A 27,798-nucleotide genomic window follows, 5' to 3' on the forward strand; every position below is an offset into this window, starting at 1 on the left:
CTGATGGTGAGGGCTGTGTGTTTTGTGTGCATAGGAGTAATCAAAATAAAGCACATGCATATTAGAAACATCACATATTTAATGTTAAAGAATTTGAATTCAAGTACAAAAATTAAACAACACATGATTTCAACATTAAAAAACTGTAACACTTATTACTCAAACAACTATACAGTGAATATCAAAAACACAAATGAAGCACAACTATTAAAACCTTAAATACAGTAACAGCAAAATTGTAATTTATTTCTGTAACAAATAACTAAAATATTTATAGTTATTTTCAAGGACCACAATGGTAAATTGTTTTTTTTCCTCCAATACTGAGTAAAATTTGCGTCTTAATCATTTTGCCCTTCATTTCTTTTTACATAATAGTTAGATGCTTCTGGTTATATAACTGTTCTAATCTCTAATACAGATAGCGATCCTTGGTAATCAAATCCAATGTAACCATTGTCTGTAAGTGCTTTAATACTGTGAAATGCTTTGTAGCAAACTTATTATGCAAAAATTTAACGTAAACTACTGGGTTCTACAGCTCACTCAGGAATTAGAAGTATTTAAAGTTCCCAAAGTTTAAAAAGAATAGTAGTTTGTTATACCTTTATCAAGAGAAACCACAGAGTAACTTCTTATCATTTTTATAAGTTCTACAACTGTGGGTTATTCTGAATTATGGCTGATGTTTATTTTACTATGTTGAAATGTATATTTATAATTTTAAAACCAAATGTGCAAACCCAATTCTAAAATAAAACAGCATTTTAATTAGCATGCTTTACAAAGAAACTTTCATACTCATGTTTACAGTATTTTCTTCAGAAGAATGAGGCCTGATTGGAGATACACAGTCGCTGTCCAACATGGCTGCCATTAGCAAGTGATACTGTTGGTAACAAGGGATAGCTTGGATAAGAATAAGGCCTTGAAGTATAAGGAAGCACGCTGGGAATCCCAGAGGAGAGAGTAGCATTAACAGGGGAAAGACTATTTATTGAGCTGCGACGGAAACTGTAGTCTGCAAATAAATACATGAACAATTATGCTGCACATCTTTATGGATACAAATTTAATTCAAAGAGACAAAGCATTAAAACTACAATCACAGTTTAACATAATGTTCTAACACTCAAAATCCTGATAATACTGTATTGCTGGTAAAGACTGTGTCAGTATTCACTGAAAGGCAAATCCTAACAGTTTTATTAGTCAGTGTTACATTTTTTATTCCCACTGACAATGCTTCGAAGATCTTAACTAAAATGCATTGCTGAATATCTATTTCTTGGATATCTATTAATTGTTTTGTCTTTTTTTATCACACAAAAAGTAAACTGCTGATATAGCTTGCTCCACAATGAAGCTCCTTTTAAATATGGTTCTGATGCTAAGGGGCAGTTCATGAAGAAAAAACACAACAAATTCACATTTGCTTTTTTGTTTTTGGAAACTGTATTAGGTATCAAACCAGCACAAACATTCACCCCTGGTCAACAAAAACTAACTGTCCAATATTTCATTATTTAAAGATTAATATAAACATTTATATAACTCAACACACCAATTTAATATTAGCATCCTACTGGTACTATAAAACAGTAAAATGAGTCATCTTTATAAAATAAACTTCAAAAACCCATTATCAACTGACAGTATAGAAAAATCCAAAAATTAACCAAATTTAAAAAAAAATTACATTTGAAATATTACTGTTCCACAATAAACATTCATCTTATGCAGCAATAGTTTCCTGCTGCTTCATTTATTGTAATGTGTGTAGATGCAGGTGAATATTAAAGACCAAATTTGGAAATCCCCTACTTTCCAAAAACTCAACTATGTTCTTTACTGTAGAATAAGCCATAGGTGTGACAATAACTATAAAATGATCATTTATAAAAGTTCTGGTGTTTCTAAGAATGAACAAAAAGGAATAAGCTCATCTAATGTATAGGTAAGGTTTTTTTTCTGAATTTTCCAGGAACTAAAACAACTGAGCATTAACTTAATGCTGTCATGGGACTTAATATTTGGCCAACAGGAATCAACTGCAGAAGAGTAAGCTCAAGCAACATCAGAAAGGACCTAGTTAAGGAAAAAAAATGAAAAAATAAAAATCAATTAAAAATAGATTTAACTTCTAGCACTGTAAAACTCTAATTAGAATGTTTATAACCTTTTGTGTTTTTATCAATTGTACCATAAGATTAATAAAAAGCAGTTTGTTCTAAGATGACATAAATACATAAAAAGCATCCAGTTCAAAATATTTTCAGTATTTTAAAATTGGATAAGGAATTTCTTTGACACCAAACTAGGAAACTCCAGGCATCACAGAATACTTCTTTTAAAGGATCCACTTTGCCTGAAGGGTTATGGTATTAAGTATAAACAGAAAGTTAGTGTTCCTATTAGTTCAAATGATTGCTTTACAAAAAGTTCTGGTTCTCTCCTCCTAAAAGATGACTACTCCAATAGTCAATTCCTTCTGAGAGGAATCATGTGTCTATGGCATGACTAGCTCTTTCAAATTTCAACAATGTAGTCACAGATAGCAAGATTTAGAAGAGCCAATCTTTAAATACACTTCTGCTGGTGGGGAAATGTTTTTCAGAGAAATCACTTCCATGCTGGGTTTATATCCATTCAAGAGTTACTGCAGCCTATTCATGAAATGTGGACAGAAGAACGGAACTACCTTCAGAGGAAGATTCACTAATTTACTGCTGTATTCTCACATTTTTAAGGAGACTAAACCCAAATACAAAATTAGAAACTGACACTGATGATTTTATTCATATGGGATAAATAAAATTTCTCCCAAATACTAAAAAGGTTAAAAAACAAAAAGCTTCAGATGTTTATGAGATTTTTAAGTATTTCACAGAGCTGTGCAAGCAACACCGCTACCCAGAAAACGTTCATCACTCTAACCAGAAAGTACTCAGCACCTATTAGCAGTGTCTCCCCATTGCCGCTCCCCGGGCCCCAGCAGCCACTAATTTCTGTTTCTATAAATTTGGCTATTCTGGACTTTTCATATAAATTGAATCATACAATTTATGTGGTCTTTAAATTTTTTTATTTATTGTGGGGGTTTTTTTAGAGTGAAAGCAAGCGGGGGGCGGGGGGAGAGATCAGTTTGTTGCCCCCGCTTTTCCTACACTCACTCTTTAAATTGTACAGGTGCCCTCACCAGGACGGGACCCACAACGCTGGCTGGCGAGCTAGGACAATGCCCCGACTGAGCTAGTCAGCCTAGGCTTTATTAAGCGGTCTTTTGAAACTAGTTTCTTTCTTTCTCTTTTTTTACAGACTTCTTAGCATACTGCTTTCATAGTTCCTCCATGTTGTAGTATGTACCAGAACTTCCTTCCTTTTTATATTCATTGTATGTACATACCATATTTTGTCAATGGCCATTTAGGTTGTTTCTACCTTTTGGCTATTATAAATAATGTTGCTAAGAAATAATTTGTACAAGATTTTGTGTGGACACATGTTTTCAATTCTCGTAAGTAAATACCTAGGAATGGAATTGCTGGAACTATATTTAGCTTTTTGAGGTATTATCAATTATTGTCCAAGGCAGCTTACACCATTTCACAATCCCAACACCGATCTATGAGAGTAAAGCATCTGGTATTTTGATCTATGCAATACATTTCCCAGACCTTTGATACATATTTTAAACATTTCTTTAGGTTTTTATGGGATATTAAAATTTTTTGGAACACTGTTTTCATTTCACCATTTTATTATTTCAATTGCTAACATTCAAATAGCCATGACTGAAATAAATCAAAAGCTTTCCTTCACTGAACCATTAAATTTCATCTGCAAAACACAGTTGTTTTTTTTTTTTAATAGCATTGTATACATACCCAGAACATAAAACATGGCTAGGGTCAAACACAGAGATAAAAAAATAAAAATAAAAATAGACACTTTTATATTAAAATATAAATAACACTTTTCATTTATTACTTTGTACTTTCCAACCCAGTACAGAAAATCAAAAGCTAAGTGTAAAGTAGAAAAAAGAGTGGGCAGAGGAAAAGGAAGGGAAGGGGTAAGTCAAGGAACATATAGCAAGGGTTTATGGACCAAACCAAAGTGGGGAAGGATTGGGGGGAGGGGGCAAGGGAAAGTGGTCGGGGGAAGGCAGGGACAAATGTATTTGGAAAAAGTAATTAATCAAAAAATATTTTAAGGAAAAAAATAAAAAAAGAAAAAAGAATTTTCATAATTGCTAGTTATTAGACAACAAACCTGGGAAATATTTAAAAATCATTAACTAGAAATTTTTAAGCAATACTTTTGGTTGAAATATATTAGTAATATCAAATTCACTGGCTTTTCTTTTCTATCTCATTTACTTTCCCTGTGACAATTATTAAGGATAGAATTTAAAAAGGTATTTTTGTTCTCTACTTAACTTTTCCTATCAGGCAGCTGACAGCAAAGGGCAGGAAGGAGATATGAAATGACCAATGCCCCACCTCCCCCAAGACTAGGCCCCACAGAGTAGCTTAGGTCAGTCTTTTTGTTTAAAGATGATTTATGGGGGGCTTTGCATATTCTAATCTTAGTAATGGATGACTGGATAAGAAAAAAAGTTATTGTCCATGACTGCTTCCTTGTAAAGTTCTAGTTGGTTAATTCTCTGTTTTTATTAGTGTAGTTATATTTTTCAGATTCAATTTCAGGGAAAAAAATCATGTTTTTTATTTTAACTAAATTAGTATATAAATTTACAATACATTATCCCACACAATTTTGAAAGAATTGGGGTTTTGAATTTTTACTGTGAAATTCTGATAGTGTATAACAATGATCATAAACATAAAATCTGTCAGATATCTGTATTTTTGTTTTTAAAAAACTACAGCTGTTTCTTTTAAATTATCTGAGGATTAACTTAAACCATCAAAAACAAGGGTTTGAAATTCTAGGGAATACAAACTAACCTACAGTGACAGCAATCAGATCAGTGTTTGCCTGGGAAAGCAAGCAGGAGAACTGTGTTGCATGAGGGGTGATAGAAGTGTTTGTTTTCTTGTCTGTGGTGTTATTTCACAGAGAAACACCTAAATCGACACTGATCAAAATGTAGATTTTAAATATGTGCATTTTACTGTATTTCTCTGAGTTAGTTTTTCCCAAACTACATCCCAAATACATCCCATATAATTGAAGTACCTCAAAACAAGAATCCCTTAACCAAAAAAATCTTGGGAAAAATTTTAGGAAAGATGAGTTTAACAGTTAAACAGGTTCCCATACAATTACCCAATATGCATTATGATTTCCCAAGTGTGCAGTTTTTCCCAAGTTTGTTTGACCTTAGAAACAGTTATTTCACTGAAGAACTCCATAAATCATTTGGGAAGGGCTATTAATGGAAGTAATATGTAATATGAGAGCTTTAAAAGCAAGACAGAAAAATTGATGAAATACGTTAAAACAGAGTGATTACAAACTCAGATGCCTTCAGAGGCCAAGATGTAACAAACAAATGGAAAAAAAGAACTCAAAGAGAACCAAATGGAAAATAGGTATATAGGTATTCATACTGAAATTAAGCTTAGTTGTTTTCCTTTCAAAAAAGGTGAAGAGACAAAACGAATCATAGCCAGAGCTTTCAGTTTGCTACCTTTGTATTAAGAGATTAATCACATCAAATTTCTTTTAATGTTAGTTTCTAAACCACTTGTACAGAGAGTAGCAGAACAGCAGTCTACAAGAGAAGAAATTCATGATCTGCACTGCTACAATGCGGGCTTCAGCGTAGCTCGAAAATTGTAGCTCACTAGAAACAACATCTGGTCAAAAGTGAAGAGAAGATAAAAGACTTAAAAACACAACTTTTTAAGTTTCATATCTATCAGTAAAGTTAGTCCTCACAATTCGAAATTTCAAATATAAAACCTTGTCAGAAAAGGTAGTTCTGAGAATAGCATCACATATTTGAATTTTTATGCTAAGATTAAGATCTATAAAAATCTAATGTCTCAATCATAACAAATACATTTTTGTAACTGTAGTGAATTTTAATAATAAAAGCTAAAAATAACTCTGTATAATTGAACTATTTAATCCTTACAAGGAATCCTTACAATTCCTATTACTTGCCTCTTTAACAAGTTAAGGCACAGAAAGGTAAGGTAACCTACTCAAGAACACAGAACAAGTGCACAGTTTGCTACCCACAGGACCACAGCATTCTTTTTGCCTCTACAAATAAAAAGTAGCTTAGATAATCTTTACTCAAACTATAAACTACCTTTCATTTCCTACTAAAGCTTATCTTTCTAGGTATCATGTTAAAAAATTAAACAGTGAATCCTCATAAAAATAACTTTTATTCTCAATTGTATCAACAGTAATTTTGGATTGATAAACTTGAAAAAATTTGAGTTCTAGTTTCAGGTAAGTTTGAGAAATGCTAGATAATCTATACACATAACATACCCATTCCAACTACATCTACCTTTAAATACAGTTTACCATCTTGCTGGTTTACAATGTACATTACTAGCATGTTAAAAGTTTTGAGAAGACCTGAAATATAATAACAGGTTTAACTTTTTAAAACTTTGCTTAGCAAGTCTGTAATTAATAAAACTATAATGAAAATATTTCACAAGGTTTTATTGTCAAGTTTTAATGATTTCTCCTTATAAGAATAATAATTTATAACTGGCTTTTTGAAAACTAAATATATCACTTAATATTCCTAAGAGACTTTTTCTTACCTGCTCATTTTCTCCAAATTCTTCTACATAGGTCCAGGCTGAAGAGATTGTGTTCCCTGTCTGTAAGCAGGGAAGACAGAGAGAAATTGAGTCTTTAGATTGCTGCTACCCCTATCTTTGGAGTGCATGGAACCCTTGATAACTTTAGTTAAAAAAACCTTTTGATCATAAATAGGAAAATAAATTTAGAGAAAAGGAAACGAGTGACAAATAGTTATTTCTGAAGCTATCATCTGCAAAGGTAAACAAAGATAACAGTATTTTGTTACTTGAATTGAGTAACACATCATCAGAAAAAAAAAAAACCCCAAAAACCCCTTATATTTCTCTAAACATTACCAGTCCTTTAGTTGGTTTTTCTAAGAAGGACTATCAATAAAATAAAAATTTTAAAAGCAAATGAAATTACCCAGTTTCTGATAAGTGCATAGCCAAAGATCTCAGTGATTTTTAAAAATACTAGTATCTTCTCCTTCTGTCTTAAAAAGAGATAGATGGCCAAAATAACACTAAGCTTGAAAACACATTTTGCTTATTAACAACTAAACTTATCTACTTGAAGCCTAATTTAACCATATACAGTACAACTCTGGATAGTCATCCATTTTAGTCATTCATCTCTTTATGTGCCTTAAGGCTTCCTGGTAGAAATGTGTATCTAACTCTATTGTAAGAAATAGTGCACAAAAGTATGAACAAATAAAAATGGTGGGTGATCTACATAAAGCTGTAGATTTTTAAATGGCCACCTTAAAGATTCTAACTCAGTAGAAAAACGTAGTCACAATATTTTCTTGTTTTTACATGATCAAACAGGTACCTAATCAACCCTCCCAGCAAGAATTTGAAAATGTAGACAATTATAATAAAAGCAAAAATATCTATCTGAAAGCAGTGAGAAAGAGCAAGGCAGTGAAGAATAATGGGATGAGACCTCAGGCTGAGGAGGAAACTCAGAGAAGTGGGTGCATGTTTTGGAGGTGCGTTTCCCTTAGAAGAAATTATCTCTACATTTTTTTCATATACTATTCATTCAATAAAAAATAATGTGACCTAAATCCAACAATAAAACAGTGAACAACAATCTACAGAAAAATTAAAGTTTTCAAAACTTTATATTAAAATAACTATGTCTAATATGTTCAAGGAAATAAAGACAAGACTAAAAGTTTTGGAGGAAAAATGGGTATCCTTAAAAAGAAGAGTCAGATTAAATGCTAGAACTGAGAAATAAATCCAAATAAATGGTTTTATAAGCATGGTAGACACAGATGAAAAAAGAATTCATGAATCAAAAACAGGTCTGAAGAAAATATGCAGACTAAACATACAAATAAAAAGTATAGAAAAAATATAATAGATATGAGATATAGTAAAAAAAGTCCTAACATGTATGTAATTGAAGTATCATACAGAATGGAGAGATAATGGGACAAAAGCAGTATCTGAAAACAAAATAGATCTTTCTAAAACACGTGAAAAATATTGATCCATAGATTTTAGAAATAGTGAAATTTCAATTAAGATAAAAACTAAGAAAAGTACCCATAAGTCCATCACAGTTTCAGTTCTGAAGATCTGATTTTAAAAATATTAAGAGTAGCAGAGGGCAAAAAAAAAAAAAGTTTATGTTCAAAGGAGGATTAAGAAAACTATAGCTCACTACTCAATCGATACAATGGAAGCCAAAAGACAGCAAATGGAATTATAACCTCAAAACACTAAAGGAAAATAACTGCTTGTCTAGTAAAAATACTGTTCTAGCCCTGGCCAGAGAGGTAGCTCAGTTGATTGGAACATTGTCTCATACACCAAAAAAGTTGCAGGTTCAATTTCCAGTCCAGGCATATGCCTAGGTTGTAGGTTCAATACCCAGTCAGGGTATGTATGGGAGGCAACAAAGAGATGTCTCTCTCTGAAATCAGTAAATATATCCTGGCATGAAGATTTAAAAAAATGTTGTTTCAAAAGGCAGGTGAAGTAAAGACATATTCAGTCAAATTAAACTGAGGTAATTTATCATTTCCAAAGGAAATACAAATGAGTGTTCTTTGGATAGAATAAAGAAACAATTGTAGTGGTAGCTTGGAAGTGTAGGAGAAAAAGAGCAAAGGAAATTATAAATATGTAAATGGTAAATGAATGCAAAATATATTCACTAACAAATATTATGATTAGATATGTGGGATTTAAAGATACAGGTTTAAAACATATGGAAATACCAAGACATTATATAAACTGGAAGAAATAAAAGAAGTTAAAGTATACTAAAGTGTACTAAGGTCCTTGCATTGTCTGGAATGTGATAAAAACATTAATTAATATTAGGCTTCAGTAAGTTAAGAATGCATACTGGAGTCTACAGTGTAATTACTAAAAAACAGTAAAGACTTTATGACAAATACAGTTTTAAAAAAAGCAGAGAAAAATGGGCAAAGAAGAAATCTATCAAAAGAAGACAAGAGCCCAGGCCAGGTGGCTCACTTGGTTGGAGCATCATCCCATACACCAAAAGGTTACAGGTTTGATTCTGGTCAGGGCACATACCTAGGCTGCAGGTTCGATCCCCAGTCGAAGCGTGAATGGGAGGCAACCTATAGATTTTTCTTTCTCACACTGATGTTTCTCTCCCCCACTCCCTCTCTCTCTAAAATCAAGAAACGTATCTTCCAGTGAGGATTTAAAAAAAAAACAAAAAGAAGTCAAGAAAGGAGAAAAGGAAAATAGAACAAAGAATAAAAAGCAAACAGCCAGATGAAAGACTTAATCCCAAGCATTAGCAGTAAGTACACTAAATGCAAGCTGACCAAACACTCAAAGGACAGACTTTCAACAAAAACAAGTGACAGCAGCAACAATAAAAACTAATTATGTATTGGGCTCATCGTAAGGCTAAGATACAGGAAAAGTTAAGTTTAAAAAGGGAAAAAATGTATAACATGCAAACTCTAACCAAAAGAAAGCTATGGAAGTATGCTTTAATGCAAGAATGCATGACAAAAGCAGAATGACACAGTATGATGATAAAAGTCATACTTCACCAGAAAAACATAAAAATTCTAATTTCTAGGCACTTGATATATAACCTCAAAATATATAAAGTAAAAGCAAACCAAAAGAGGGAAACATAAATGTATGGTCATAGTGATTTTCATAACCATCTCAGTAATAGAATAAACTTACCTAGTAAAAATCATGAAAGACAATTTCATTAACAAACTTGACCTGAGATGTATGTGTACATATATATACATATGCACACTATATACATATATTTACATAAACTTACATACATAGTTTGAGCTGAATTATGTGCCCAAAAGGACATGTTGAAGTCCTAATCCCTAGTACCTCAAAATGTGACCTTATTTGGAAATAGAGTCATTGCAAATGTCATTAGTTAAGATTAGGTTATACTGGAGTAGAGTGGACCTTTAATCTAATATGATTGGTATCCTTTTATGTGTAGAAAAACAGAGAGTATGCCATGTAAAGACACAAAGACACACAGGGAGAAGATGAGCATGTGACAATAAAAGTAGAGATAGGAGTAATACATCTACAAGCCAAACAAGTCAGGACTGTTGGCATCATCAAAAGCTAAAGAGCAGAGGAAGCCATTGCCTATGTGGCTCAGTTGGTTGAGCATCATCCTGTGCTCAACCAAAAGGTTGCTGGTTTGATTCCTAGTCAGGGCACATATCTGGGTTGTGGATCTGGTCCCTGGTTGAGGGCATATGAGAAACAACTGATCAATGTTTTTTTGCCCTCTTTCTCCCTCCCTTCCCCTCTCTCTAAAAATAAATAAATAAAATCTTTAAAAAAAGAGAGGCAAGGAAATTCTCCCCTACCAACTTCAGAAAGAGTATGGCTCTGCTAACACTTTGATTTCTGACTTCTACCCTCCAGAACTGTGAAGAAAAAACTTCTGTTGCTTAAACCATCAAGATTGTGTTATCTTGCCACAGAAACCCTAGCAAATTAATACACTGCAATTAACAACTGCAAATAAATTCTTTTTAAGCAGGCATGAAATAGTTACTTTAATTGGTCCTTAAAAAACAAAAAGTGCTAAAATGATACATAATATACTTTCTGATCATAGTAACATAAAAACCAAAAATGTAAGTACAAAAATCTCTATATGTTCAAGAAGAAATCAAAACAGAAAATATTTTGAAATAGTAACAATAAACACATCAAAGCATATGTGATATAGACATAACCATGTGTAAGAAATTTGTAGCCTGAAAATGTATATATTGTAATAAAAGGCTGAAAACTCTAAATTAAGATGATTTCTTAAATGATAATATAGTAAAAAAAATACGTTAATAAAAATCTTATACAAACTATTCTATACAACAGTAAAAGAGAAAAACCTGTCCAACTGTTGATGAAAGAATGTGCCAATCTCACTAATGGACAGAGATTAAAAAAACCCTAAAGAAAATCAAAACCCCAATTTAGTAATACATAAAATATAATGTACCAAGACCAAATTGAGTTTAATTCAGAAATATAAGTATGATGTCACATTCAAACATCATTCAATACAATTCACATTTAAAAGAGTAACAAACACAATATGAAATTACCTGAATAGATGTAGAAAAGCATTTTATAAAATTCATCACCTATTCCCAATAAAAACTCTTAGCAAACTAGGAATAGAAGGGACTATCCTTAATGTGATAAAGGGCTTCTATAATTAAAGTTAAAACATTAAACCTTAATGAAGAAACACTCAAAGTTTACAAGGATGCCTTCTATCATTTTTATTCACTGCTGGACAAGCAATTGTAGCCAGTGCAATAAAACAAGAGAAAAAAGAAAAGTATAAAGACAGAAAAGAAGAAAAAAGTTCATTATATGTCATTGACATGACTGTGTATATAGAATATTTATAAGAGTCAAACTATAGAATCAAGTAATTGTATTCAATATGCAAAAAATAAATTATGTATCATTATAAAAATGTCAGTTCTTTGCAAATTGATCTACAGATTCAATTCAATTCTAATCAAATTCTCAACAGGGTTTCTTTGTTATCAATTTACAATCTGATTCTAAAATTCATATGGAAATATAAGGGCTGAGAAGAGCCAAGATAATTGTAAATAAGAAGTGTAAAGATATTCTCTACCAAATATTAAGATTTATCATAAACTTATGTAATTAACACAATGTGATTAATATCAATGCAATAAAGGATCTGGAACAAAGTGCATACTTGTGAATGGGTATATAATTGTGTGTGTGTACATATACACACATATATCTATATCCATATTTGATTTAGGCTAAAGATGGCACTGCAGAGCCATGGAAAAAAGGCAGGGCATTCTTTTTTTAACAAATGTTGCTGGATAAATGACTATCCGTACTAGGGGTCAAAAATAAACAAAACTTAGGACATACCCTCCCTTACTTTAAAAGATTAAAAACGTTTCTAAAAGATAATGTAAAAGAAGGTAAGCTAAAATTTCTTAAGCAGGAGATAAGAAGTATTACCTTTAAAATACTGATAAATAGAACCATATTAAAATTAAGAACTCACTTTTTCTTTTTCAAAGTGTAACATGAGAAGAGTAGAAGAGTAACCATAGAGTGGAAGAAGGCATTTGTAAAATATATATCAAAAAAACAGTTTTTATCTTAACTAATTAAAAAACATAATTCAGTAAAGGGACTAAGATTTAAAACAAGAGACTTCAAGAGGATGTCTTAATGCCATAAAATCTTATTAAAAGATCCTTGATATCATTTAGTGGACAGTTACATAAAATTTATAATCTCAATGAGATAGAAAAGTATACTAACCAGAATATTAAAAATGTTAAAAGAATGACAGCACCCAAGCACTGGTAGGAATGTGGAACAAATGAAACCCATATATTGCTAGTAAAGTTTAAATTGGTATAATCACTTTGGGAAACTGTTTGGCATTATCTACTAAGTTTTATAAGTATGACTCAACACATGTTACTCCTATGTATTAAAAAAATGCATGCAAATGAGCACCAAAAAATGTACAAGAAACTTCAGAGCACCACTATTCTAAAAGCCCAACTGAGAGCACCTCAAATGTCTAACAGAAACAACAAATAAATTATATCATATTAATGTAATACATCCCTGGGAATGAATGAACAGTACTGCTATGTGCAACAACATGGACCAGTCTCATAGTGCTGAAAGCAGCCAGACAAAAGTATGCAAAATGTATTAATTTTGAAACACAGAAGTCAGAAGGTGGTTTCCTTTGAGAAGAGAAAAAGGTAGTAGTATCTGGGTGAAGGTACAAAAGAGCCTTTGGGGAGTAGATATTTTATGTCTTCACATGGTGGTTACAAAGATGTGGTCCTCTGTGCTAATACACAAAGCTTATAGTCATGATCTGTGCACTTTTCTGTTTGGATGTAATGTAGTAATTTAAAAATAAAAAAAGAGGAAATTACCAATGCTACTATAGTGATATACATAAATGACAAGTGGATCATTTATAAAATAAAAGCACTGATTTTAAAAAGTTCCTATTAAAATAAGAATGATTAAGAGTAATTTAAAACTATAATGCTGATTTTCAGTAGAGATGATAAATGGAACGACTATAAAATACCAGTCTTCCATCCAATAATGCCTTCATATACTACCACTTCAAATTCTGCAATTAGATTCTGTTAACCTTTAATTTGAAAAAAATCAATTTTAAGGACAAAAATGTTGTGATTTCAGTTATCGAACTAGGGCAATTATATTTCTGTTAATATACAGAATAGATGGTGATGATCCTCAAAGCAAAAGTAAAAATCATCAGCATAATCTCAGTTTAATGTCAAACACAGGTTATTACATATGTTGCTTTAGCACAGTTTAATTTGCCATTTATTAGTGTGATTTATTTAAAAAATCAAACTGTTTATTAATAAACATATTGTGAGAAATTATTTCAAAAGGGATTATTCAATAATCAAAACACAAGAAAGATACTAGGGAAAATAAAAGGTATGTCAAAAAGTCAGTAAGAATTCTCTAAACTTCAAAGATCAGAGACAGAACCTTGTTTTCTACAAAACTAAAATCAAAAACACCCTGAATAGCCTCAACAATCTTGAGAAAGAAGAACAAAGTTGGAGGGATCACAATACCTGATAATAAACTATACTATAACGTCACTGTAATCAAAACAGCCTGGTACTGGCATAAGAACAGGCATATAGATCAGCGGAACACAACAGAAAGCCCAGAATTAAACCCACACCTTTATGGTCAATTAATATTTGACAAAGAGCCCTGGCTGGTGTGGCTCAGTGGATTAAGTGTCGACCTGTGAAGCAAAGGGTCACTGGTTTGATCCCCAGGTCAGGGTACATGCCTGGGTTGCAGGCAAGGTTCCCAGTTGGGGGCATGCTCTTGAGAGGCAAACACACATTGATGTTTCTCTCCCTCTCTTTCTCCTTCCCTTCCCCTCTGTCTAAAAATAAATAAATAAAATCTTTTAAAAAAAGTTGACAAAGGAAGCAAGTACATAAAATGGAGTAAAGACAGTCTCTTCAATAAATGGTATTGAGAAAATTAGACAGGCACACGTAAAAAACCTAGACCACAACTTACACCATATACAAAAATAAACTCAAAATAAGTAAAAGACTTAAGTGTGTCTCAAAACCATAAAAATCCTAGAAAAAAGCATAGGCAGGAAAATCTCAGACTTCCCTTGTAGCAACATTTTTGCAAATAATCTCCTAAGGCAAGGGAAACAAAGGAAAAAGCAAATAAATGGGACTATATCAAATAAAAAGCTCATGCACAGCTATAGAAACCATCATCAAAATGAAAAGGGGAACTCACTGAACGGGAGAACATAGTTGTCAATGATATATCAGAAAAGAAATTAATTTCCAAAATATATAAAGAACTTATACAACTCAACACCAGGAAGACAAACATCCTATTAAAAAATGGGCAAAGGACTTGAATAGACAATTCTCCAAGGAGGACATACAGATAGCCCACAGACATGAAAAAAAATGCTCAACATCACTAGCTATCAAAGAGATGCAAATTAAAACCACAGTGAGGTATCACCTCACACCTGACAGAAAAGTTGCCATCAATCAATCAACAAACAAGTACTGGCGAGGATGTGGAGAAAAGGGAACCCTAGTGCACTGTTGGTGGGAATGGACACCGGTGCAGCCACTGTGGAAAAGAGTATGTAGTCTCCTCAAAAAATTAAAAATGGAACTGCCTTTTGACCCAGCGATCCCACTCCTGGGAATATATCCTAAGAATCTCAGAACACCAATTCAAAATATGCACCCCTATGTTCATAGCAGCATTAATTCCAATAGCCAATATCTGGAAACAGCCAAAGTACCCGTCGGTAGATGAGTGGTTAAAAAAGCTGTGCTACAGTTACACAACGGAGTATGATGTGGCCATAGAAAAGAAGGAACTCTTACTTTTTGCAACAGCATGGATGAACCTGGAGATTATTATGCTAAATGAAATAAGCCAGTCAGAGAAAGACAAATACCATACAATCTCACTTATATGTGAAATCTAATGAACAAAATAAAATAAACTAACAAAATACAAACAGAGGCATGGATGGATACATGGAACAGACTGACGGCTGTCGGGAGAACAGGGACTAGATTAAAAGAAGGTGAATGGATTAGCCAAAAACATAAATGCGTAACCCACCAGAGAGAAGGAAGGGGGCAGGGGGCTGGGTGGAGGTGCGCAACATGGGGACATCTGTAAGGAGTGTCAACAATAAGAAAGTTTTTAAAAAACCTAGAATCATTAGATGATTTATTTTTAGTATTCTGTTCTGTAATAAGATACAAAAAAAGATAAACTAGGTACAATTCCCACTAATTAGGATACTAATTTTCATTATTTCATTAAGACATAACATGATAGATATGTGACTTGGTCTATAAAGATGTAATGAAGTTTTAAAAGGTATTTCAAAACTGTCTGTATTAGCATATTCTATATCTTTGAAGATTTTTACTCGTTTTCAGTCTGAAGAAGAATTCCATGTAAATTTTAAAGTAACTGGTATGAAAAATGAAGAGCTATTTTCCAGACTCTCAAAGAAGTCATACTGCTATTTATTCTTTTGAAAACAGAAAACAGCAATGCACAAAAGTCCAGTACATTCCAAGTAAGACCACTATCTTAGCCTCCTGAATTTGCAGGGCTTCTCCTGCCTGTAAGTAACTAAACTGAAAGGAAGAAAGCCATCTTCTCAGGCCATACCTGTGTAGAAGAATGAAGAAATGCAGTGCTGCTATAAGCTAAGTTTAGAAGTAATACAGTAAGCTACTGCTCACTATTTTCCATTTGTGAAGTCTTAACAAATGCTATACATGGCACTAAATATAACTGTGGCTTATGTAATGAATTTAAGAAGCTATCATAATGTTCAATAAAATTATAAAATTGTACTTACATGATGCATTATATTCTATACAGCCATAATCTCCCATTCTTCAACTATCCAAATTTCATTTATATATACACACACATAATATATATTCAATATAAAGTAACCCACATGAACTCAGTCTGTATTTCAAGGACTTCACCATTTTGAAACACTCGTTTCATTAGCATTTTTAGTTATATGTATTTCTACTTCAGTGAAATATAAATACATATCATCCTGTTAACCATTCATAATTGTTCTGTGTCTGCACCTACCAACTCCATATCTCAGATATTTCTTTTCCAGCCCGTTCATCTTTTTGGTCAAAGCACAGCCAAAATTGATCTTTCCTCAGAATACTTACCTTTGAAACTTACAGTACGTAGATCAGTTTAATTATATGAAAAGCACTACATGTTGTGTACTACAGAGGGAGCAGTACTGGCCTATACAATAAAAGGCATAGCAACAATAAAAACTGTAACTAAACATAAAAACATAGTAATAAAAACTAAAGTGAACATACTGACTTTATAAACCTGGTTAAAAATGTATAATAGTAAAATACCAGTAATATGAAAGTTACTGAATTGTTGAGTAGTATTATTTGTTGAGTAATATTATAAGAAAAAGGCCATGCTCAGTCACTACATCCAAGAAAAGCTTAATGATGTAAGAGATTAAGTAGATGACAGTAAGAAAAAATATCCCAAGTGGAATGAGCAGCACTAGGAAGAGCCTGGAAGTACCAATGAGCATGCAAGTTCTTCAGATATTTACCTACAGCTACGGAAGGTAGGGCCAAATAATAAAGCATGAACAGGAGAAGGCAGCGTTCAAAGGACCTGATTATACTACAATAGCAACCCACTGTAGGTTCCTGAGAAAGAAAATAACAATGAAAAAACTTAGACAGACATAACTGGAGTGATAAATTACATGGTTAGTTAAATTATGTATTGAGATGTTTTTAGTATGATCAGAGCGCAAAATCAGAGTACCAAGCAACAAGGGACAATGAAATAGATATAAGAAACTCTGCCTATTTGAAATTCTAACATCTGATGGCAAAAAAGATGTTATCACCTGCCACCTTGATACATGCCTTCCAGTGCCAATGCTTATTATAGTATAAACCTAAAAATCCCAAAGCTAACTAGTTAACAAGGTATTGTTCACAAGATCTTTATGGATCCATATACAATATAATGTGTCCTAGGTCCACATTATACTGCAGTGGTCTGGTTTATAAACTTGTAGGACTGGTAAGGATAAAACTGTTTCTGAAAAGTAAACATGGAACAAAAGCCCATCTCATATTTTAATCTTTAGAAGAATAACTTGCCAATAATGCTCCACAAGTTCAGTCTATTATCAAATATTAAACATTCGACTTTTAACCAAGAAAACCACAGGCAACTCACACAATAATTTTAAAGTGATTAAAAGTACAGATGATCACCTCAATAAATTCATCACAGTAAAACCCATTTTCTGAAACACCTTTTGTCTCCATTTATTAATTCATTCACTAAAATATATTGCTATAGCATAAGCAATCATTGTCTACAAAATATTAAATAGGAAGCAGACACAAAAACAAAATAGGCTAAAGACTATGTGCAGCTTCTCACACAGATTTTACTGATTACAAACCCCCAAAATAAGCCACACAGGAGAAAAATCAATATAATATGGAAATTCCTTTCAAAGCCAAGTTAAAAAATATATTTAGGTGACACCATGTGGCAAAATTATGAATTGCTACTGATATCTAAGAATGGAACCTTGAGTCAAAGTTTATTGTGGCATTGATTCCAAAGGGGAAATTTTATAAACCATTATTTTCTAAAATACTAAATGATAAAACCAGGTGATTAATTTATAAATTAGTAAAGCAGTAGCTACTGTTAAAACTACTGTATTAGAACAAGTATTTTAGGAAAGTATTAACCAAAGATACTGAGAAATTACAGGAGAGAGGATCAAGCATGCCTAAACTGATTTATAAATGTAAATGAAATCACATAATCACTTTAGCCAGTTAATACTATTAACTATTGAAAAACACTGGTCAGATGGTATATTTTAATACACATCACTTTCCTAGATTCTCTGTTATAATAACAAAATTAATTTCAAAACTTTTAAGTAATTAAGCTGTTTTATAAAACCTTGGTTTTGACTGTACTATAATTAACAAATTCAGGAGATAACCAAAAATCAATTACTTGTTCATACAAATAAAACAGGTGAATGACTGAATCTTTTATTTTTTTTAATCCAGTTGTTCTGCTGTGAAGTAGACAGATAAAAGCTCTGAATTGTATAAAGGGATATTAAAATAATAAAGTTGACTCATGCAAAAGCAACTCTTAATTTTAAACTATTTGAACTCAAGTATGTAACCTGATAGACAAAAAAAATTCAAGTATTATTTCTGGTCCTTCATAAGACTTTTAACCATATTTTAAACAAAACCATAATTTTTGGGAATAAGAGAGTTCTTCCAGGTCACCAAATAAAACCCTCATATTTTAGAGGTGAAGGCACTGAGGTCCACAAACAGTAAACAATTCATTTGCCATTCAATTTGTTGGTGGCTGAAACTGTAGGTTCTTGTATTTCTATTTGATTACTCATTACTGTATTAAATAAGCTGCTTCTTTCACAGTACTAACTCCATAATAACTATGGTCAGTTAATGCAAGTGTCTAAGATAAAAATTATGAGGATACCGCATGATGGTCTTTCAGAAAAAAATATTTAAGTTTCAAGAGGAATAGAAATATATTTTCATAAATACTAGTCCCTCGTGGAGGGTCAAAGACACATAGTTGAGTTAATGGAATATTTGTCTTACCACTTGATCATATGAAAATAAAGTATAAATGTTGATGCTCATCCTGCTTCTTATTTATCTAAGTGAATTTTAAAGCAAACTTAGCAAATTTTGTTCTTTAATATACCAGTTTAAAATACTATCATAAAAATTACATCTGTAATTAACGCTGGAAGGATTTTCTAAAACTATCATTATTTTTCTTCTATTTATTTATAATTAAATTTTTCATTGTAATATATCACAATTATATATTGTATCTAGCTTAAGAGTCTCCTAAAATTCTATCTTAAATTAAAAAGAAAACTGAATGGTATCTCTTTGTTTCAAAGCAATTTATTGGCAAACTTTTTAAATCAAAATTTGATTGATTTGGTATTTCTGCCCATCAATCTGGAAATAAGGATAGCTCATGAGAAAAAAAAGAAAAGCACCTTATGTTTCACATTAAAACTTCTCAGAATAGTGTACCTTCACCCTGCTGTCTTCTATTTCATAACTTTCAACCAAGTTATAAGTGGTAACAGAAATCAAAACCTAATTTAAATATTAAAGAAATAGAAAATATTGTGGTTGTTATGTTTAGAATATATATACTAATATTTTCCACTCAGTGGCCAGAAAAAATTAAAAATTCAAATAATGTATATCATTACAAAGTCAAATATGAGAAGCATAAACAAGTCAGCCACAAAATGAATCTTGAAAAAAGTACAGAAGATATTAAAAAGATTAATATTCACACACAAAGTGGTCCACACAAATCAAAATAAATTCATCTAGAAAAAACTTACTTGTTCAGAGGAAAAGCAGGTAACATCAACATAGTTGCACTAAAAAAATACTCGCAAAGTTTTAAAAAGCAGAACTGATGAAATTTCAATGAACTGAAGTCCACTTCCTTTCCATCTCTAATCTTAGTATCTGGCTGAAATCACCAAGCAAACACTATACAGAATTATTTGCCATTACGCCACCACTATGCTGTTTTTCTAAGTGTTTATGTTGTGTCTCTCTCTGGCCATCAACTCTTCTCATGATTTACAACAGGTGGGAGGTTTGTCCTTCTTTGTACTCCCCAAATAATCTACACATAGAGCTCGTGCCTGTCTTCTTCAGTAGACCATGAATCCTTAAAAGCAAAAACAATGTTTTATTTATCTTTAGCTCCAGATTGCTTAGGAAAGTACACTTAGCACAGGAGTTCAAAAAAGATTTGTTCCTTAATTAAAACTTCATTATTCATGGCCAAAACAAAAGAACACTCAGACGAAATTAAATCAATAGCACAAGCTGGTTTGTGACAGAGGTTCTTCACCCCTGTCTTAAAGCTTTAGGTGGTCACAAAAGTAAAAAACTCCTATTTCATCAGTATTACAAACACAGAAACAAGAAAAGAAATGCTTTGCCTATGATTAGTTGTTACTAAATTATTTAACAAGATGAATTATCAACACATACTGAGGCGACATCCCTCCTTCCAGTAAGTATTCTCCAGGACTTTCTTCTTCAAAACTATTAACTCTCCAGAACTTTTCTTTATCTCCTTGATTTTGCTTATTCCACTCCTGGATGGTGAAGAATCCTCCAGGAGAAAGCAGTGGCAATATCAGAAGGCCCAGATTCAAAACAGAGGCAAAGTTTTAAGAAGAGCAGGATTATTCACACTGATAGTCTGATCTATTATTAAAGATACAAACTGTTAAACAGAAAAGTCCTATTTAACCAGATGATACTGAATGACCCAAGATGTTTCTATACATCAAATATCTGGTATGAAACTATCTATTTCCTATGCTCCAAGTCTGTATTCCATCCATTAAACCCACTGAGGATCCCACTTATTACAAGTTCCAAAATACAACCAGGTAACAGAATTTCTTATCATATTGGTTGAGGTCAGGAAGGTTATTCTCTGATGCTATGAAGATGATGATAGTCCCTAAACTTAAAAGTTAAAAAAAGAGAGTTCAAATTTGGCATTAACCCCAGCTTTCAGCCTTTCTTCTATTTAGGGGCATTTTGCTTAAAATAAGAGCTCACTTTAAATGGGAACTAAAACAATCCAAAATATTTTAAGAATTGATTTTAAGGGACTACATACCAAGAACTTCTGGGATTCTAGTAGGAGTACTAAATGGTCACCAGAAGTAAGCTCCTTGATTTCTAGCACTCATTTAGATGCCTAAAGGCATCAAAAAACTTTCTATTTTCCTCCTAATACCAACAATAGTCATTTAACTAAGTAAAGTCTAGTTTTTTGTCTTTTATTTTTCAAACTTGAAAAATGGGCATGGTAATGCCAAGACAACAAGTACATTCTTAATAAGCCCTGAAATTAAAAGGTAAATAACTGTTTATATCACACATAATAGTCAAAGATCATCAAGGTAAGACTGGATAATACTCAGAGTAGCACCAAACCTCAAGGATTAATAGAAGTGTATTAAAGCAATTTTTTAAAAATTACTACGCCCAAGGATATCATCTTAAAATAGTAGTTAAATTCACTGTCTAGGAAATTATATTCAAATTCTTTAAGAAAATAAAGCCAAAGATTATTTAATATTGGGTTGGCCAAAAAGTGCATTAGTTTTTTCCATAAGATGGCTCTAGTAGTACTTAGTTATCTTTAACTTAATTCAAAACAATTTTGTTAGACTGTATTGTGACAGCTGTCATATCAGTATGCATTTAAAAAAACATCAAAATGGGTGAATTTTTGTGAGCCATTTTAATATTGAAGATGGAAGAAAACACACATTTTCAGTGTATTATGCTTTATTATTTCAAGAAAAGTAAAAACTGAAATGCAAAAAGATTTGTGCAGTGTATGGAGAAGGTGCTGTGACTGATCGAACATGTCAAAAGTGCTTTGCAAAGTCTTGGTACTAGTGACATTTTTACCAAATAATTTTTTTGTGATTTTGACCAAATAACTCTTTGCTGTGGGGCTGTCTTATGTATTGGAAGATGTTTAGCAGCATCCCTGGCCTTTTTCCCAGAACAAGTCAATAGTGGGAGATAGCCAACATACTCAAAATACCCAAATCAAAAAAAAGTTATTGGTGAAAATGAAAAATGTCTTTTATTTAATGGGAAAAACTAAATGGACTTTTTGGTCAACCCAATACTAAACTCTATTTGAGGAACTTTAGGAACAAACCAGTAACACTCTCTCAAGGCTCAAAGAAATCCAAGGTTTGAAACATGTAAATATTTAACAGGATATCGACAAATATAACATTCCATATAACACTCCTTGCCCTCGAAGAACACACTACCACCACCATCATCTCTGCCCTGAACCATTCAGTGAAACTGTGCAAACTTTATCTAAACTCCACATAAAAACACATCAACCCTTTAAAGCCCAGAGGCTCCAGTATTAATAGAAGGAAAAAGCAAGCCAGATCATTGCCACAACAATAGTAACTCTACCCTTGACCTGCCACGTGGCAACATGTAATAAGGCTATCTACAGCACCTGTCATTATTCAAATAATCTCTGAAAGTCTGATACTCATTTTCCAATAAAAAATTCCTAGACCCTGATCTCTATTCCATATTCCATATTCCTGAATTCTCTCCTCCTTAGCTGTCTCTAACTCAACCTTCACTCATATTTCTAGACAACTGCACTAAGGATTTTTTTGTTCCTGTCTGCAGACAAGGCCTCAGGACTGTGTACTCCATCTAAACAAGTTTTTGGCTTGTATTTGGGTATTCGATCTTTTCTCTAATGGTGGACAGAAACTGAGAAAATACATAAAACACAAATTGTTCAATGTTTTATTATAAGCAGCTTTAATATAAGGTTGATAAAATCTGAAGTAGATGACTATAGAGCAAACTGCCTGCACCCTCTAAGAATTTCATTTATTGACATTAATTTTATCCTTAATTAACATAATCAGGAATACAATACAATAGGGGTTTTCTTTGGAAACTAAATGCTACAAGTTAACTATTGCCCTAATACTCAAGTAAAAAAAAACATTTTAATATTAAATTAAAAGCTGATGAAAAACCCCTAGTTTCAAATAACATCTGATATGGGATAACCAAATGGGCAAACCATGTCTAAACAGAAAATCTGACGTAAAATAAACTAAGACGACTATGTGTTAAGGACCTTGGAACTTCAAAGTAAATTTGTAAGGGAAATGAGTGAAGGTAGAAACAAATATATTTCAGCATAACCATGTTGGATCAGATACAAGTATCCTAGGAAAATCCTGCTTAGCAACTAATTATCGATATCCATGCCAAAAGAATAATTTGATCCATTTTTCTCTAAGAACCCTAGCTTGAATTATTTACTACCCACCTAATTTTATATCATCTTTATTATTAAAAACTGAAAGGATTCTATTACGTATATTAATGGAAATCATGCCTAATGATTTATTAACTTAAACGACTATAAAATTACCAAGTATTTCCAAAGTAATAATTGAGGACACGACTGAAAAGCTTCTATGAAGGGGAGATCTCCAAATCAGAATCTTCTAAAAATATTCACAATGCTATGGGAGTGGCTACAATGAACAAGCAAGTCTATACATTATATAAAAATTACTTTCCCTTTTGGTACTGTTTTTCCTTTTTGACGGGTTTCTCTTAACAAATTTGAAGATACCAATTTTAGATATAAGCTTCAGTAGTATGGTTCTGCAAACATGTAACAAATCAATTTTAAACTAAGAGTTTGACTACAATAAAAGAAACAAGTATAATCCTTGGTAGCTGGCCTTTCCTTTTTACTGTTGTTTTTCAAGAAACCACTATTCTTCTAATTATTATTATTTGGAGCACAAAGTTATCACCAGCTGAAATATATAGCTGCATTTAAAAAGGAGACAAACTGGTGGGAAGGGGGTACCTAACAAAACAGTAAAAAACAGGAAGTAGGAAAATACCAGAGTGATATTACATCTCTTCCTTTCCAATGCAAAATATATGTCCCAAAGCCTTTCTTAATTATCCATCAAAATTTAGAGGTGTCCAACCTTTTGGCGTCTCTGGGCCACATTGAAGGAAGAAGAGTTGTCTTGGGCCACATATTAAATATACAAACACTAACAAAAACAGAAGGAAAAAAAAAGTCTCGCAATGTTTTAAGTAAATTTACAATTTTGCGTCGGGCCGCATGTAGAGCCATCCTGGACCGCATGCAGTTCTCAGACCACAGGTTGGACACCCCTGCTAGGGAAACTTACTTTTTTTAATGCATGCAATTTAAAATAAAATGGTCATAAACATTTTTTAATGATGCTTTTTGTCTTTCATGAGTAATAATGACAAATTTCCAGATTGGTGAGCATAAGGCTGTGTCTACTACACCTGACACACCTGAAATGCTTCTGATTTTACTGATTTCAACTTCCTACCCCTATTGAGTAGGCTTCACCAAAGATGCCTACCCAAAGATACAAGTTGGTTTAAGTCACAAATCCTGTAACTTGTATACAATAGAAATTATTTCGAATGAGAATGAGTCATTACAAAACAATAAATTAATAAAACAGGATCATGAACTCTGAAGTAAATGTTTAAAAAAACTAAGTATAGTAAATCTCCATAGGAGAAAAGTCTCAACAAAAATTTACCACAAATTCCTAAAACTGAGGTAAAATTATGTTAAATACTCACCACTAATGTTGAGTTCAAAATAAATTAATTTATAAATAACCTACAATAATATTTCATATTCTACAATATTATTTAAAGTATTTTTAAACTTACCCAAATGAAGTAATGTAAACTGAGCTGCCAGTTCCTTTGCATCTTCTAACGTAGTACAGAGTTTGTCAGGCATGAAGTAGCTCTGAGCTCCATTTGCAATAGCAGGAATAACAATTTTATATACCAAGAGTACTTTCCCATCTTGACTTGTTGTTGAATATAAATAATATTCTGGTGGTGCCCAATTATTTTTGTTGCAGTAATAATCCAAGTGCATTACTGCAGAATTGAAATGATTTGATTTTAAAGAATACATACTAATTGGAGTAAGCTTTGTTCCAGGAAAAAATGGGTAAGTGCATCTATCAATTTCAGGGGGGCCTGGGCTATGCTGACCATTGAGACGAGCCGGAAGAGCTGCTGGCTTGCCTAGAGTTTTTGGATGGCTCTCCTCTTTGTTAGCAAACACAATCAAGTTTTCAGAATTGGGACTAATCTGACCATTAAGATGCTGTTTCCAGGTGTTTTCTTTATTTACTGGTTTTGCCAGTGTTACCTCAATACTTGCTCCATCAATGCACTTTCCATTCATAACAGACATAGCAGCCACTGCATCTTCTCGGTTGAAAAAGTGAACAAAAGCATAATCTCTAAGTTTCTTTACTCTTTCAACTGCACCAGGTTTGAATTTATTGAATTCTGCTTTAATTGTTTCCTCTGCAGTTGATATCATTAAATTTCTAACATAGAGAACTTTAACTCTCTGCATGGTTTCCTCATCAACCTCTTTCTCTGGGTCAGCCCAATCTACTTGAATGGTATGGCCCCATAGTTGGAATGTTCCTGTAAAAAAGAATAAATTAATCTGAAAATAATTAAAACAGAAGTTAAGTATTGTTAAGTAAAACTGTTTCTCCAAATAAGTAGAAACTCAAATACATATCAACATGCTTGATTACACATCAGTTTCCTACTCACACAAAAATTTACTAAGGCAAAACTAACCAGAACGTATGGTGAAATTAATTTTAATAGTCAGCAAAACAAATATGCTTCAAAGATAGATCTTTATTAGAAAAATTAGGCATTGTCTTTGGCTTTTTATCAAACACAATTAACAACTCAATATAAGTATACAATTCAGTAATCAGTAACTTATTAGAAATATTGACTTTTTTTTAGAAACAATTTATTGTTTTTTAGAATCATTCAATTTACTTCCTTACTTAATCCTCACTCCTCTTTAAGGGCATTACGCATTTTCATAGTATTGATCTATGAGGTACTGTTATCTTTTCACACTTACAATGAAGAGAATATAGGAAAATAACCTTCAAAAGGATAGACTTACCTGGAATTAGCTTTCTCCGGGCCATAGCAGCAGCTCTGTGCGATTCATATTCAACAAATGCAAAACCGCGATTTTTAGTCTTATCAGTTGCACTTGGATAAACAATGACATCTACTACTCCTTCCGTAACTTTCTTCATTTCATCCAAAATTTCTTCTTTCTTCTTTTCCTTGGGTATAGCGCCAATAAATAATCTGCAATTATCCAAGCTTACACATACACCAATAAACTTTCCTGGTCGAATCTCATAATTATTAAGAATTCTGATGGCTAACTGGGCTTCTTCTTTTGTAGTGTACATCACAAAAGCATAACCTCGATTTTCACCACTAAATTCCATCATAAGTCGAAATTCATAGATCTTCCCAGCTCTTTCAAATACAGGGACTAACTCATCTTCATACATATCACGAGGTATTTTTCCTACAAAAACTTCACAGCCTCTAGGTGGAGGTGGACCTTCCCAACCTGACAAAAATACAGATAAATTCTAGTAAGATATTTATATTCACTATACAATCATGCATTCACTGCATAAATGTACCGAGGGCCTTCTTTGTGCCATGTGCTATTCTAGAAGCTGGGGGATACAACAGTGAACAAAATAGAAGCCCTTTCCCTCGTGAAGCATATAGTCAATATAGAAAGGAGACAATGAGTGCAAGTACTAAGAAAATACAGCCACAGAACAGTTGATACTTTTGACAGTTGGGTAAATCTTCTCTGAGAACAAGAAGTTTAAGCAGACATCTGAATGAAATGAGGGAATGAGCCTTGAGGACATATATATCAGGAAGCAGCAACAGCAAATGTGTTGTATGTTAAAACAACTCAGAGCACTCAGAGCTTGAGGGAGTAGTAAAGTGGTAGGTAATGTGGCCATCAATGTAGTTAGAGGGCAAGATTTCATTTTAAGCCTCATAGAAAGTTAACTGGAAGGTTTTGAGCAAGGAAACTGCATTGGCTATTGTAGAAAAACAAAACATTCTCCTTACCTGTTTGCATCTGATTTGCATCTAGTAGAGACATCACATCTCTACACACTGCTGTTTCAAATTCCTCCCAAAACAACCTCCCCCTTTATTAGCTAGAATACCCTTTTCCCCAATGACCCAATCCTGACCTCTAAACCAACCCAACTGCTTTCTCAACTACTTCTTAAACTAAGAGTAGCATTGAAAAATGTAAGGGTAAAACATGCAAAACATTATAAAACCTACCTCTTTTCCCTAACATTAAAAATAACTGCTACAGTCCTAAAGCAGTTATAAGGATTAGAACTATTGTTGGAATACTTGTGGAAATATACATGTAATGTAAAGATTACACTAAAGGTTTGATATTTTTTGTTGTTTTTACATAAACAAATCCACACCTGGGGGAGGACCACCAAATTTCCTTTGCCCATTTTCTTGAACCATGTTATAACCAGTCTTTTCCATCAAAGCAAGTAACGCTGCTTCATTCTGAGTACCAGTTCGGACTTTACTACATCCATTTGTTCCATCTATATTTTCTTCATTCATGGCTGCAGTTCCTAAAACAAAGTATAAAAACAGTGATTATGATATGGAGCATCAGGAATCTATGAAGCATTTCTTTGGGTTGCAAGAAACCAAGGATAGTTGTGGTTGCTACATTTGGTGATCACTGCAGTCTTACCCCACCAAAGATCTCTACCATGGAAGTTGGAAACTTCTTTTAATGTCAA

The 27,798-nt window shown here is 32.6% G+C and overlaps 1 protein-coding gene across 1 annotated transcript; it reads right to left on the reverse strand.

Moving 5' to 3' along the window:
* Positions 1-821: 821 nt before the first annotated feature.
* Positions 822-27,625, reverse strand: RBM46 (RNA binding motif protein 46). Its single transcript, XM_054595785.1, has 4 exons — positions 27,463-27,625; positions 26,088-26,555; positions 24,797-25,579; positions 822-1,021 (listed from the first exon to the last, which is right to left on the reverse strand). Exons 1-4 carry the CDS (start codon positions 27,611-27,613, stop codon positions 822-824), a joined length of 1,602 nt encoding a protein of 533 aa, XP_054451760.1. The 5' UTR covers positions 27,614-27,625.
* Between the last annotated feature and the right edge of the window lie 173 nt (positions 27,626-27,798).

Source organism: Pteronotus mesoamericanus, unplaced genomic scaffold (assembly GCF_021234165.1).
Source record: "Pteronotus mesoamericanus isolate MK-2021 breed Mesoamerican mustached bat unplaced genomic scaffold, CSHL_Meso_final contig_163, whole genome shotgun sequence".
Classification (NCBI taxonomy): domain Eukaryota; kingdom Metazoa; phylum Chordata; class Mammalia; order Chiroptera; family Mormoopidae; genus Pteronotus; species Pteronotus mesoamericanus.